A 16,260-nucleotide genomic window follows, 5' to 3' on the forward strand; every position below is an offset into this window, starting at 1 on the left:
AAATACATCCAATCAAAACACTTGACACTCCAACGCTAACCCGTTCAAGGTCAGAGTTCAATGTCACTGGAAGTAGGAAGTTTCCATTTGATTTGGGTGTTTCTGTTGTCCCTGAGGTGAATGTGGCCCTTCACATGAAATAAGTCGATCGGTGAGCTATTACGGAACCAATTATGCCAGATTTCGAATGACTGAAGTTGATTTTCTTACTGGTAAGTTGATGAATTCGACAGCCTGTCGAATACGCCACGTAACTACACTAAACAGCGATTTATCGGACAGTTAAAATCTAAACATGACAAGTTTGATATGTGTTGTGTGCCTGCAGTGCAAACATATTCGACCATGTGGGGGTTGTTTATGATATGCAAAAACATATTAATTCGAAAAATTGAAGTAGGAATGTTTTGTAGACGTGGTGAAGGGAGCGATCGGGCATCAAAAAGTGAAACCAAATTTAAATGCAAGGGGGCCATCAGTCGGCGTCTGACACCGGTGCGTGGGTTTGCCTTAACCCTTGCTCACAATATTTTATCTGTGTGGGTATTCGGTATTCTTTTGATTTTAATTGAGCATCGAGATATACAAATTCTTCTTAAACACACCTTTATCGGGATAATGGAGGATGTGATCATTGAAATTAACAATAGCATTATTGAAAGAAAGTTGTATAACATTAACTGTAATCATGTTTATGCCGACTTTCCAGCTGACAGAGATCAAATTGAATTCAATTGTATATGCAAATTACTTTGATACAATGAAATAACCTCTACTGTTGTGCAAATACATTCATTGGTCAATAGGTATGCGAGTGGTTTTCTGTTCAATTGTTCACATTCTCCCATGTACCACATCAGGTGATGTTGAGGTAACCAGACAGTGTAATGACAGTTCTACATTAATTAATCAGACAGTCTTATGGTTCCAATACCAAGTTGTGAAATTCCTATTTATAAACCAGATCACAGTTCCCTCAGACTCACTGTGTGATATGTTATCAAAAAACAAGGTTGACATTTTTCTGATTGTGTTTTTCTATTGTAGTGTACATGGGTAGAGGTCATCAGCTGTTGGAAACTCAGACTTCTTGTAAAGTGAATGCATGGACAAAAGTTCTATTTATGGATGATCATAGAAATTGTCAGCTCTGCTAAAGTGTATTAATTAGGCCTACTTATCTTGCAAATAATTTTGGTAAGTACATTTTACAACATACCATATCAAAACCAAAACAGGTGACTATCTGATCCTTTCGGGCAACCTGCCTATATTAAGTAATTTATTTCATTTTAGAGCATTGGTGTGGCAGGTAACATAAATGTCAACTTTCGCATACATCAACTAAATTTTACAGTGTTACACAGGTTTTCATTTATGATACATCATAATTCATATGCAGATTTTAAGTTATTTGTCTCTCATGTTACGACAGGTTATTCATAGGTATTTATATAAGTACATACATACATACATACATACATACATACATACATACATACATACATACATACATACATACATACAAGCATGCATGCACACACACACGCACGCACATACACATACATACATGCACATATATCTAAATACTTTTTTATAGTTTCAGAGTAATTTTAAAAAGTTCAAGAAATAAATTTTTGCCTACTACTTTTTAATCTAAAAAAAATGAATTGTGGAGGTGTATATTTAGTGGAAATCTGTCTTTCCCATTCATTGCTATGTGCATGACATGTCTGATGCATTCCTTGCAAGATAATGTAATTTGCATTCTGCGCACATAGTTTGGTGTCATGGTTAGTCAATTTTGATAGCATTCAAACTGAATATCACAAACTTAGGGGGTATGAAAAGTCATCCATCATGAATGTCTATATTGATAGATATGTTATAACCATATGTCATGTATTTCCGGTGACAGCTGTTTTAAAATTCACATTAGTTCATTACCATTATTCACTTTTTGGGAGAAAACAAAATATAATCAGATATTAAATAATTAAAGTACAAAAATAACAATAGACAAAACGCTTCAACCATTTACTTATTTATTTATTTATTTATTCATTTATTAATCTTTCATATACAGACACCATGTCTGCCAATGGAACCTGTTGCAAGATTACATACTCAGAAAAATAAACAAAAAATGGACAAACTAGGACAAAAAGTTACAGAGGCACAGTGTACTTTAAAAGATATCCAATTATATTACCAGACTACATTCTTAAGATGTCTTTTAAATTTTGATGGGTTCGGAGCTGATCTTATGGATAGGGGTAGATTGTTCCATAGAACAGCACCACTGTAGTGAAATGCCCATTTCCCATATTCAGTTTTAACTGTAGGGATGTATATGTTACTTCTACTGGCCTGTCTTGTGACAGTGTTATGAAGATGAATTTGGTTGAAAAGACTGAACATTTCGTTGAGGTAACTAGGTGCATTGCCTAATAATAGTTAACCATAATAATAGTTCATGAATGAAGACCCTATGCACATTTTCTTGAGGGAGGGAACATGATGTTAGTCATGAATTAGTCAATGCAAATCAAGTGATACATATGTATACATGGACCTAGCCATATGTTACAAACCATAAGTCAATAATCCATTCTGTATGACTAGATGAGAAACAATGGCTGGGCTACCCAAGTTATAAATCAATGCATGTGATTAGGTCATATATAGTAATATGAAAGTTCAGTCACATGCTGTTTTAGTTTTGTTAGTTCTATGCAAAGAAAATGACAACCACTTTATTCTTTAATAACTATTTATAAAATCAACAAAGAAAAATTATGTCCTAGTGTCTGAGGTCATTTGAAGGATAATGTCCTTGGGAAAATAGTTTAACTTTGATCTTAGCTGACTCGTTTCCTGTTTTGGTCTTTAAAAAAATATTCTTGATATCCAAGGTCATGGCCTCCTGCAATAAATGTAAATAATACCCAGGGTATTCTTGTCCCAGGCCTAGAGGTTGCAGTCTTAGCACATCAATGTGTAATATCAAACTGGGGCAGTCTTGTATGATGTCTTGGGTTTTAGTCTCACCATTATCAATATGTAATATCATGCTAAGTGTTTATACAAATCACAGCTGGGTGATATTTTTTATAAATTGCAGCTCAAGACATTTTCAGAACTCTTGTTCCACTGAGTAATGCAAACACTTACATGATATGAGCATTGTATCCAACAGCCATGAAGATTAGCTCAAAATTACATCTACGCAGTAACTATCAAATAAAAAACAACATAATTTTTGGGAAAGAATCAAGTCCTCAGCTGCGTATCAACCTTAATATATATCAAACACGGCAATTATTGGTTAAAATGGTATATTGGTCTTAAAGTGGCCATACATGATATGGATGAGGAATTGGTATTTATTTTGAATTGTTTATTTATAAAACAATTTTATCATGGCTTCCTTCTTGAAATATCAATTTGAAATAACATTAACCAAGTAAGTCATTACATTGCAGAAAGCCTCCCCCCCCCCCCAAAAAAAAAAAAAAAAAAATGTAAAAAGTTTGTTATTGTACATACAAAAACAAACATTTTACACATTTATTAATCTTTTGAAATTTATTGAGTTACAAACAAGGACTTAACATATGTTGTTTCACATTGATTTTTCAAGTAGCAAGTCATGATAAAATTGTTATGTAAATGAAAAATCAAAAATAAATACCCAATCCTCATCCATATGGCCACTTTAAACCCAAAGCAGGGCTGTACAGTTACATAGTAATATTTATGTGTGTACCGGCACCCCCACCCCCATCTTTACTGTACTATTGTATTGAACAATGTCTTCATCACATCTAACAAAAAACCTATATTTTAACTTCAGAATTTTTATCTGCATATTGCTGGTATCATAAGACGTAGATGCAAGATAGAAAAGGTGAAAGTGTTGTTGCATGGAAGAAGAGTTTGAGTTAGAAGACATGATGAACGAAGACGACTCTACAGCTCAGACCCCACTCTTACACGAAGACCACAACGTTAATAATATTCTCAGTAGCCCTAATTCGTATGAGGGCAACGTACAGGAAAATGGGCAATCAGATTCTGACATTGAATACCAGGCTGGTAATTCGGCATCGTCAGAGGGGGAAAGAATCACGGAACATGCCACTTCGTAAGTATCAAGAGAATAGAGAAGATGATAGTAGTTTATAATGGAAGTAGAGATTTCCAACTCGGTGCTCTCAAGAATGTTCTTTACAGTTATTACCTGTGGTATGTACCTATAATGGCACAACCATATATATGTGTAATTCTTTACTCCCTCAACTCCCTAGGAAGCAGACAACCAGAGTCCTACAAGGTCCCCATTTATACGATTTGGTGGACTCAAGCACAATTGTGGTTCAGATCTTAATACCTAAAGACTTCAATCTGGTATGAATTTATCTATCAGTGGAGAATTGCATTTATTTTGTCTAAGTCATGCTACCACCACCCAGGTTTTGACCATTAAGTTGAAAAATGCTACTTCACATGGCCAAATTATACAATATGAATTTCAGTTTTAAAAAGTACAAACTATTTCCTGCAACGGGAAGTGAAGGTAATGATTCTAAAAATATTCGATGGCCAACACACCGGACAACATGCTTTACTGTGATAATAATCAAATTTTAAATATCTCATGAATTAAAGTTGATGAATAGATTTTGTAGATTTCACTTCTGAAACTGTACTTTGACCTAAGTATGATTTGAATTGCTTTCCATGACAAACTGTAGTTATGTACTGTGTAGTTGAAGCAATGCTACAGAACTTACTTGGGATAGGAGACAGATCAATTTCATTCTGATCTTGCTGTACAAAGTTACAAGAAGCAAGCAGTTTGCTATCAGAAATCATTCTAGCTAGAATAACAGTTTCTAGTTACCTATAGACTTCCCTCTCTTAGTATCATCACCCAAGCTTTATAGACAAAGCCTAAAGCAAGAGTCAAGGACTCTGACTGTCATTGTGTACCCTACCCAGAATTTTGTTATTAAAACAAAATGTAGGAGGCAAGTAACATTAGGGTTAGGGATGTTACAGAGTATCCACCATTGCAAGACTAGAGTACAATGGACTAAATATTGTGTACCCTAGCCTGATTTCTGTGACTCAAACAAAATGAAGGAGACAAGTAACATTACAAGGTTAGGAGTGTGAGAATACAGACAGTTTTGATAAAATGATTGTTATAAGCTTTAACCCGTAGAACTGTTATGTAGCTTGGAAGGCTTGACCCAGTGTCCCCCTGGTATGTGCCAACCATATCAAACTTTTGCCATGTTTATGATTGAGAAAATATCATGATGATATAAACCGCCATATGTCATGTATTCTTTTTCCTTTATTTCTTGGTACCAGAGATGTACAAACATTAATGCATCTATTGAAGGGAAACATAGGCACAGGTCTACTAGGCTTGGCTTACGCAGTCAAACATGCTGGTATAGTGGTAAGTAAGCTTCAAGTTGTTATTCATCTAGAAACTGTCTTTTAAATCAGTTTTAAGTCCAAGGGTCATTATATTGCAAAAAAACTGCCATGTTTTAATACTGTCATTGTAGACTGAAAGTTCCAGGCGTTCCATCTGTTTATAGTATAAATGTGCTCTCTGTGGGGTTGTGAGTGGTTATATAAGCAGACTAATGGGCTGGACCTTTCAGACTACTGACACTTTGTATTGAAGAAAATTAAAGAGAAATGGAAACATTTAGATTTTTGATCAATTTTTTTTTTAGTCATTTCAGCCTTCTGGCATTAATCATACTAATGCCATACTGGTTGAACAAATTTTATCAAAATAACCACAAAAATTCACAAAAGTCTGAATTTTGTTGTACGAAACTAAATAATTGTTAAAAGGAGGCAAATGTGAATTATTGCGATACCTGATATGATTGATGTTTATTTGGTTTTTCGACAAAACATTTGTTGATTTTGTCAACAAGGGTCATGACCTAATGACGTTTTGACTGCAAGGTTAGGGTTTATTTGCATACTGATAGCACCACATGTTGTGTCTATATTTAGGTTAGACTGATTAATACTAAATCCTGTCACAGCCTTAGCAAATATCTAGCAAAACAAACTGACAAATTTAGGTTCTGAAATATAAATTTGTTTGGTTGATTTTATGTATGATGAATGTACTTTCTTTGTTTCAAATGGCCATATGAAGAGGATTGGGTATTTATTTTGGATTTTTTATTTATAAAAAATGGTTTTATAAATGAAAAATCCAAAATAAATACCCAATCCTCAGCAAATATGGCCACTTTAAAATTTACCGTGAAAATATAATTTGTAGTCAACTAAAAATAATATAGATCGGTTATTAGAATTTGGAAGTTCCTGTCTGAAACATCTGTAATATTAATTTATCAACTTTGGTTCATAAGCACTGGTAGATACCTGACGTATTATTGGTAATTATGAAAAAAAAAAGTTTAAAATAAAATGAAAAATATTAAGCAAATAATTTCCAAACCAGTTTTCTGTCCTGAAAATCACATTCACATAAGACTGTAAATATTAAAAGCATTAAAGTGTAGAAATAACTGACATCATTCTAACAATAAATAACTGTTTTTACAATATTCCTTGTAAGGTTTAGGTTAGGGTGGCTCTATTTTTTTTCCTGTTTCTCATTACCCGACTGACCCAAATTTTCAGCTCCGACATCAAAAAGATAAAAAAAATTTGCCAACCCTTAATATTTTGTGGAACAGCATCCTCTCAGGCAAGAATAAGCAAGTGTCTGGACTGTCGACATCATCTACAGTCATGGCAGCGGTGATGACACTTGTTCACGAACCGAGCATTTCTTCATGGCGGAAGTTATTCAAGTAGAGGGCCTGACATGCCAATTGTGTAGAGAAGCTGGGAAAGGGCAAGCGCTTGTTCCCAGGAATCCAATAAAAAGAAGAAAGAGAGGAGGAAAAGGAGAGGAAGAGAAACATGAAGATGATTTTTAATTTCTTAAAAAAGAAAAATTTTCTTTAAATCAACTGACCTACCCATAGTTGTTATGAAAAAGTAATGAGAAACTTAGAAAACAATAGAATCACTCTTACAAGTATGCAAACTCAAAATTTGTTCTCACAAGTGTGTATGTAATGTGGAACTCCTTGTCGTAATATGCAAACAAAACATTTATGCGAGTTTTAACCTGTGCATTGAACCCTTTATAGAACACAACAAATTACAACAAAATAATGTTTTATTTATTTTTCCTACTCCCTAGCTTGGTCCAATAGCTCTCTTTGTCATGGCTATCATTTGTATACACTGTATGAAGAAACTTGTGGATTGCAGCCATAAACTGTGTGAAAAGTAAGTTCAAATAACATGTAATTATTCAGAGTTGAGAGGGTTGGGGGTGTGATGGATTGATGGTTGTTTGAAGTATGCATATACCATGATTTGGTTTAAAATTGAATGGAAATGCATATTTTTTTAGTGCAGCCATGTAAATATTTTATTATTTTTTCTACCTTTTACAAAGAACTTCTCAAACGTCACTTGATTATGGAGGTGTAGCCCAGGAAGCTTTTCAGCGTGGACCACTAACCTGTCTACACTCCAGAGGTCATATAGGAAGGTAGGTACTAGTAGAAATCTATCTTTCAGTATGGACCAGTAACCTATATTCACCAGTGCAAGTCATTCCTATAGGCCATTCCAGACTGCAAACAGGAAATTGAGAATACAGCACCCTCGTTCAAATTGGGGATATCATCATCATCATCATCATCATCATCATCATCATCATCATTATCATCATCATCATCTCATTGTACTGTTTCTTGAGAACTGTGCCCTAGGCCCTTGGTATTCTGCAGAAGCGTAAATCAGGGATGTTTTTCATATTGTTCAGACATTGAGGAAAGCAGCAGTGCTCTATGATTAACCAAGTATTACCTATACCATGTATACCCCAAGGTACACACAGACAGGAAGTAGAGCGCCACCATGGCCAATTTTGGAAAGGCCTATTATGATGTCAATAGCCCCGTTCACACTTATGTGTTTTATCTCATTTGTTCTACTACAGATACAGAGTGACCATAGATTTACAAGTTACTTAGAAGATGTTGTCAAAGACTTACAATTTTAAAAGTGACTTTGAATTTGTGGTACCTCAGAGTGTATTTGTTTACATTAAGCTTATAGACATCAACTGGAAAAATCCTCAAAAGTGAACAAATTCAAGGTTAATCTTTTTAGAAAAATCCCATATGATATCTGAAGGTGTCTTTGTCAGAAAGGGGTCTGTTTGTATATTTTGAATATGTATGAGGTACTAGTACAGGAGCACAATGATTGGTTGACTAACAGATGTAAATTTTGTCATTTACAGGAGAATAGTCAACGGATTCCTCATTTTAACTCAGTTGGGATTTTGTTGCGTATATTTTGTCTTTATGGCTGATAATTTTCAACAGGTAAGTAAACAGAATGTGAAAGATCAAAAATTAGAATATTACTCGCCCGGTAAAAGGGTGTGACATGTAATTAACTTTGACTTGCATGTAATCATGCTTGTTACTTTATGCACATGACATGTGTTGCATACAAGTACCTTTCCACACGATTACTCCAGCACAGAGTCAAGTTCATAATGTCCCTATTGGCTCTCAATGTACTTCCTCAACTCCATGCATAAGTTACAATCATGGCTACCAAACAGCACAGAGGGAAAATCTGTTATATAAGAACATCATCCTACAAGGTCCCAGTTGCAAGCTTGCTATAAAGTTTGTCCACAGTAGTGAAAGATATTACAATGGGTCATATCTACCTGTGTTTTCCCAGAGTTCCTCCCTTCACAGTTATGGTAAATACTTCTGCTGAGTTTTGAGAAAATTTCTCTCCACAACAAATATTCTGAAGCCCAGTAAACTAAAACAGTCTGATGTTCCTATGAAGCATTTACCAAACTGTTGTTCAGTTTTTCAGGCAACTTTGTTGTTTTTTACCTTGTAGGTGTATAAACATTTTTATGGAGATAGCACACCCTCTGTGCAAATATTCATGCTGATCCTACTAGTACCTGTAACTTTGTATTGTTTTATACAAAATCTGGATGACTTAGCCATCTTTTCAATGTTTGCCAATATTATCTTAGCCATTGGTTTAATCATTATATATGAGGTAAGTCCACATAGCTTTGTAATGTTTAACATGTATGTATGTGTGTATGTATGTATGTATGTGTGTATGTATGTATGTATGTATGTATGTATGTATGTATGTATGTATGTATGTATGTATGTATGTATGTATGTATGTGTGTATGTGTGTGTATGTATGTATGTATGTATGTATGTATGTATGTATGTATGTGTGTGTATGTATGTATGTATGTATATATGTTTGTATGTATGTACGTATGTATGTATGTATGTATGTATGTGTGTGTGTATGTATGTATGTATGTATGTATGTATGTAAAGTATGTGTATGAATGTATGTATGTATGTATGTATGTATGTATGTATGTATGTATGTATGTACGTATGTATGTATGTATGTATGTATGTACGTACGTATGTATGTATGTATGTATGTATGTATGTATGTATGTATGTATGTATGTATGTATGTATGTATGTATGTATGTATGTATGTATTATGACAAGAGGTGTATATGGTGAATGATAATGAAACTTCACATGAATGTTTAGTTTGATAAAAGTCTTGAGTGTTTTCACCATTGTCTCATCATTAAATACAACACAACATAGCATTTTTCATATTATTCACAATTACTTAGTTTCATCGCTCTTTTCCGTAAAATAATCATAAACCATTTCTGTTGTTTGTTTTCAGTACCTGATAAGTGGAATTATTGATAATTCCCACCATGATCAATTTAACATAGACCTTATAGCACCACTACCTGGTCTTCCAATATTCTTTGGTTCTGCTATATATGCATTTGAAGGTATTGGAGTGGTAAGTAATTGTAACTTTACTCAATCTAGGAATGTAGAACAGTGGACTGATGATTCACAAATAAATAGTTGTATCAAAGCTAGGGAGTTATGATTTGGGGTGAGTTAGTGATAGAAATGGAGTAAGATCTGATTTGGGATGAGGTAGGGATAGAAATAAAGTTAGATCTCAATATTAAATATAAAAGTGATTTGTATCATTTTCAAGAATGTAGAATAGTGGACTGGAGGTATAATGGATGGATATTTGTATCAAAGCTAGGGAGTTAGGGTAAGCATTGGAATGAGCTAGACCCCCTATCTTAAACTACTTTTGTATAAAAGATAATGAATGGGCATCAATGTAGACACTTCAAATTGATTAAATGTGTAAAACCATGTTACAGGCCTGTAAATGATATTTTTGAAGTGAAAATTTATTTTTTCCATTTCAACTTCACTATGTTCAAATAAGGAATGAAAAATTTTGACCTAGTGTAAATTGCAACTTGGCTTGTGTCACAGTTACATAGTTTGCATCAAGTGAAATGTTTTCTCCCTTTCCAATCTTCCAGTACTTGTTTTATTCTCACATCTTTTATGAGTTTTAAATTTGCCAAATATCGTTGCTTGTATCTGTCACAAACGTTCCACATTCTGTACCACATGCATGTACATTTGTACTGTTTGAATGTTTCCTTCAAATAATATTTTTTTCTCATCCACCCTACAAATACAAGGTGCTACCTTTAGAAAACAAGATGAAACACCCAAATCATTTCAATACAGTGTTATTCTTTGGTATGGGCATGGTGACTGCTCTCTACATCTCCATGGGATTACTGGGATACATGTGTTTTGGAGATAACCTGTCGGATTCTATAACATTGGATCTCCCACAGGACCAAGGGTAAGCACCAATCTACTGTGGTTACATAGACTTAGCTCAAAGGGTTATGAGATAACTATTTGTAACCTTTATCTCAAGTCCATGTCTCTTATCTGGTGTAGCAACTCTCTAGTTGGATTGACGGTATGACTTCATTAATTTATACCATCCACGAGCCATTTAGAACAAAAAAAATATGGAATATATGCTATGTTCGTTCCACGTCACGACAACACGTCTACGTCACTGGTTCTGCTGTGTTCGAAATATGAGTCAAAACATTCAAAATTTCCATTACTTTCCCCAATTTTTCTTTGATGTTACTACCGCTGGTATAATTATGTTATTCTCCAATATTTTTATTCATTCAACCAGAAAATACTTATGACCTAAGGATTGTCACTACTCATCTATTGACTCAGTGATAAAGGCTCCCCTTAGGTCACTCGTATTTTCCTTGGATGAACGAAGAAAAATATTGGGGAATAATATCTAATTGTAGACATTATGTACATCTGCACAACCATGTTTACAATGAATGACTACTCTGTTTATCTATCTAAACTATAGGTTGTATCTAGCTGTCAAAATCCTATTTTCTGGTGCAATATTTGTCAGTTATGGACTACAGTTTTACGTTCCAATGGATGTTATTTGGCCATCAGTCAGAGACAAATTGCCCCCTAAACTACGGACAGTGGGAAATTATGTCTTCAGAACGATATTGGTCCTTATAACACGTAAGTAGTTTTCTTCATTTATGCAAATTTTCTCAGATTGCCAAAAATCCTCAAAAGACAAAATTTTGTTCATTTGATTGACAGTTTTGCAAGAGGGAAATTTGCTATCCATGAGTATTACAGTGAACTACCATGATTGTAGTATCGTTAAAATTGTCAAATTTTTGTTGATTTGGGGTAGTGCTGTTGACAAACTTGATTTTCACTTTGGAACCTAAAGAATATTATTGTTTGTCAGAATGAATAATTATTTCTGAGCTCATGCAACAATATGGGGAAATGACTTATTTTTCATTGAGGTTTTTTCGTTTGTTTGTTGTAAGTACCATCGTGTGTGTGTGTGTGTGTGTGTGTGTGTGTGTGTGTATGTGTGTTACATGCATGTATGTGATTGCTAAACATACAAATAGTCTTTTATTTGTTGTTAGCATTTAATTCCACTAAAAAAATTATCAAATTATCATGTTTGTAATATTTTATCTCTGTATTTTGTCTTCTCAGTGGGTCTAGCAGCTGGTATCCCACAACTTGGTCTCTTTATCTCTCTGGTCGGTTCATTGGCCAGCAGTGCACTGGCACTGATCTTTCCACCAATCCTAGAGGAGCTCACATATTGTAATGGTTACAAAGACTTAGGCTCAGTAGTAAGACTTACAAAAAATATTTGTATCTGTACAATTGGAGTTCTTGGCTTCGTCTTTGGAACGTTTGTCTCTGTTCTTGACATCGTTAGAGCTTTTGAACCAACTACAGCCCCAGCAACTGCATACCCTGCACCCAGTGTAAACAGCAGTGAAATGTTTACAATTTCATCATTATTAACAACGGTTTAAACTACCTTGCAATCAAATGGAATAATCCATAACTCTTGTCCAACGAAATGGAATGCTCCATAAGTCTCGTCCAATCGAATGGAATACTCCATAATTCTTCTCTCAATGAAAGGAAATGTTCCACAACATCCCCGCCAATCAAATGGACTACTCCACAATCTGGACATCAACACAGAGTTGACGCTGACGTGAGGAATAATTCATTATTTCTACAGTGTACGTCACAGCATAGACAATGGAGGGGAAGCTGTCTATGGTCACAGTATATATATTTTGGGAGAAAAGTTTCAAGACTTTGTTTAGCTGTTTTTTTTGGTGCAGAACTTCATCTAATTGACATTCCAAGGTTGTCACCTAAATCATGTAAATCTGAAAAAACAAGGTGTAATTGCTGCAGATGGATGGATGGAAGACGTTTACCTTCATGTTGTTATTTGTTGTATATATTGTTGTGAATGGTTTTCACCATTGATTTACAAACTTTACTGTTTATTTTATTCATTTTTGTAGCATTTTTTCAATGTTACATTCTGTACATAGGGTTAGGATAGAATCATTGATAGATGGAATGCATAGATATAGTTGATCTAATGACAAATTATTTTAGGACGTAGGGTATATAGAGGCTGATTTCTTAAATCATTTTAAGGCAGGTACATTTTTAAAATATCAACATATTTAGAATTAGATTTTAGGATAGTTATATTTTAGAAGCAGAGTTTTAACAGATAAAGTTTATTGCAAATTACATTCTCTAAAAATATCTAAAATGTTTGCTGCTGTTATTTTTTATCTTTGTTTTTTTTTTGTGCTGGGAATTGATCCCAGTGATTTTCTTTTTATGCACACAAATGCAAACATAAACACAGTCACACATTTCTACAGAAATCCATTCAGGTTTGGGACTATGTGACAGGGCGTTACTGCTCCATAGATCCTACACGAAAGGGTCTATGGTTGCTCACTCCATATTACGTCGCTGTGGAACTGTCAAGGCTTTCCTAGTCAGTCCACATGCTTTCATCCAGTCATCCAGGCTCAGCAAATATAGCACCTGTGGGTTCCGTGTGAGTAATCGTCCCCGATTGTTCAAGTCACTACTCCAGAAGTCCCCCTAAATTTGCGCTCATCTTGTGAGTGAGACACAGCTTAGTGATACAGTCTACCCATCGAGTCTATAGAACACTCACCCTGGGTTTGGGTTAGTCACAGAAAAATCCCGTCGCCAGTGGGATTTTAACTCATGACCTCCCCACTGCTAATGCTGAGCTCTAACCATTAAGCTACAGGGAGCCAGTTTGTTGATGTCATGGTGTTATGAATCAAATCTTTTCACCATAACACATCAATACTTTTAATGCTGTGAATCATTTGATCAAATTTTCTGCAAAAAAGTGTTGTAGAATTTGTAGTTTAACACCCAAGTCCAAGGTAGAGAGTCTTGCCACTGTGTACATTTTGTGCAGACTGTGACTTTCTTTCACAAAGTTTTGTCTTCCTTGAAAAGTCTACAAGATATATTTTATTGATAAAGTACAGAAATTTTGATGACTCTTTTTCATTTGATCAGTTCATACCACAAACCTTGAATAAATTACACTATTGTTGATGACATTTTTTGATCACAAATTATGCCTTTGCATTTGTCCCAGAATGCAACTTTCTTTATGCCTCCCAACTTGTCCCAGAATGCAGCATTCAACATGGCTCTCAAATTATACATATTTGTTCCAGAATGCAACATTCAATATAGTTGATAGCTATTTGTCATAAAGATTACTATTGTGGAAATATGAAAAGGTGTGCTTACCACAGATAGTTATTTACACATTAGGTAACTTCAAAACAACAGCAGGTAAACCATTATTAGTTTATAACTTGATTCTTACTGTCAAAAAAAATGTTTATGGAGTTCTTTATATTGTTATTATTCTTGTTTCTAACACTAAAGACAAAGGCCCCTGAATCTGTATACATGATAGATTATAAATACTTTTTATTTCCAAAGATTTGCTGTAAATGGTGGAATGTGTATCAGTTGGTTGTTTTTAATCATGTAATACTAAATGTGTAAATGTTATCTGATAGTTAGTGTCAATTTTAATAATGAAAGTCTGTATCAACATATTTGATATGTAAAGTCCAAGACATACATGTATGAATGACAAATCATGACCAACTTACCTGGTATATAAAAAACAAACATACTTTAGTTTTGTTGTGGCAACTGTTTTGTTGTGGCAACTATCCAATCATGTAGTGTATTACTATTAATTTCTAGTATGTACAACCCGTGAATAAAATCTGGTGCATTTGCTTGCTTGAGGTATTCGGGAATGAGATGATGTTCATACAAAGACATGCAATTTAATTATAGTGTCAGTAAATTGTCAAGTAAAAACACCATGGATTCAAATCAAATCAAATGATCAACCAGATCAAATGATTCTGTTTACTGATTTAGAATGCTAAATGTGACACAATGTAACATTTAAGTATGATTGTTACTGTTACAACGTAAATTTGAAATACATCAGCTGGTACTAGTACATAGAAAACATGTTAATATTAGAAGTCAACCTAATAAACAAACTGATAAAGCATGGTGTCCACCTGTATCAGAGGAACTTACTGTTGTTTTCGTATTATCGTGTCAACTCCTAATTTGTCTTTGCGTGAAGTCTTCTCTTAGCTCACTTCATTCAAGCAAATGCACCGGTGTTTTTTCGTTAGTTGTATTTGTTCTGCCTCACAGTTTTGAACTGTTATTTACACAATGCATGGAAAGGGACCCAGGGGTTAAAGTATTGATAGTCAAAGTTCTTGTTGTTGGCGGAAACACAACTTTGCTTCATGCAGAACATTATGCCAACCAGCATGGTCACAATACATAACAGGTAATATAGATGGGTATAATGCCAATATGATAAGTATTACAATATCATGTTTTTATTGAAATGGCAAATTTCTATTTTTAATATGCAGCTGTTGTGTAACATAGAATAGTCTTTGACAGAAATCATGATTTATTTCAGGCTTTGGTCTCTGAAAATATCACAGTGAGTGTGAAATTATTCATGTATACTGCAAGATTCAATGTATTTGTAAGCATAATATTAGGTACTAGTGGTATGAATTGGAAGTACGCCACCTAGTGACAACATTAACAAATTATTTTGTTTATGTATTCTAAGCTTTCAAATACTAGTATTGAATTGCACCATATACTCCAACGTCTATGGTTACACTGATGCAAGTTTGCACTTGTCAATCCTTAAATTGCAAAGTTGTTGAACTAAAAACATATGATGTCAATAATGGAACAATACTCACACAATGGTTGTATTTTGTCAATGTAATAAAAACAAGCTTTCTTGTATGCAAAAAAACTTATACTTGTAGTATTTTTAAGTACACGTGAACTGAGGTTCAGTAGTACTATAGGCATGTATTAGGCATGGTAAAGCATTGTGTGTGTGTGTGTAAACGACTTAAAGTCAAAAACCATCAGACCAATTTCTGCTTGGTGGGAATATTACTTAGGGTGTGTAGATGGAAAATTGTTCAAATAAAAATCATAGCATCATTACAGATTTTAGAGTTCTCCTCAATGACATGAAATTTGTATCGAACCTCTTTGCATATATATCATCATTATGTCTTACATGTCATCAAACTCAACTTTTGCAAAAGCAGAAAGCAGATGTGTATGATGTGTCGGCCAGAGTTCTCGGGGTGTATATTTCCAAAGCTATGGGGTTTTTTTATGTAGTAACTAATGGATATACAATTCTGGTAGTGCAGAATTTTTCTTTTTGACAAGGTGTGAAGGAACAACAATC

General features: G+C 34.3%; 1 protein-coding gene across 2 annotated transcripts; it reads left to right on the forward strand.

Moving 5' to 3' along the window:
- Positions 1–63: 63 nt before the first annotated feature.
- Positions 64–15,755, forward strand: LOC144438405 (proton-coupled amino acid transporter 1-like). Of its 2 annotated transcripts, none has more exons than XM_078127421.1 (12): positions 64–212; positions 1,048–1,197; positions 3,857–4,147; positions 5,383–5,473; positions 7,265–7,353; positions 7,526–7,621; positions 8,381–8,465; positions 9,007–9,174; positions 9,853–9,978; positions 10,697–10,866; positions 11,416–11,585; positions 12,087–15,755. In XM_078127421.1, the coding sequence occupies exons 3-12, from the start codon at positions 3,927–3,929 to the stop codon at positions 12,416–12,418; spliced, it is 1,548 nt and encodes a 515-aa protein (XP_077983547.1). In that variant the 5' UTR covers positions 64–212; positions 1,048–1,197; positions 3,857–3,926; the 3' UTR covers positions 12,419–15,755. The 2 variants fall into 2 exon arrangements, with proteins under 2 accessions (XP_077983547.1, XP_077983549.1); XM_078127423.1 differs by having other exon boundaries at positions 3,889–4,147.
- The last annotated feature ends 505 nt before the right edge of the window (positions 15,756–16,260 follow it).

This window comes from Glandiceps talaboti, chromosome 8 (assembly GCF_964340395.1).
Source record: "Glandiceps talaboti chromosome 8, keGlaTala1.1, whole genome shotgun sequence".
Lineage (NCBI taxonomy): Eukaryota > Metazoa > Hemichordata > Enteropneusta > Spengelidae > Glandiceps > Glandiceps talaboti.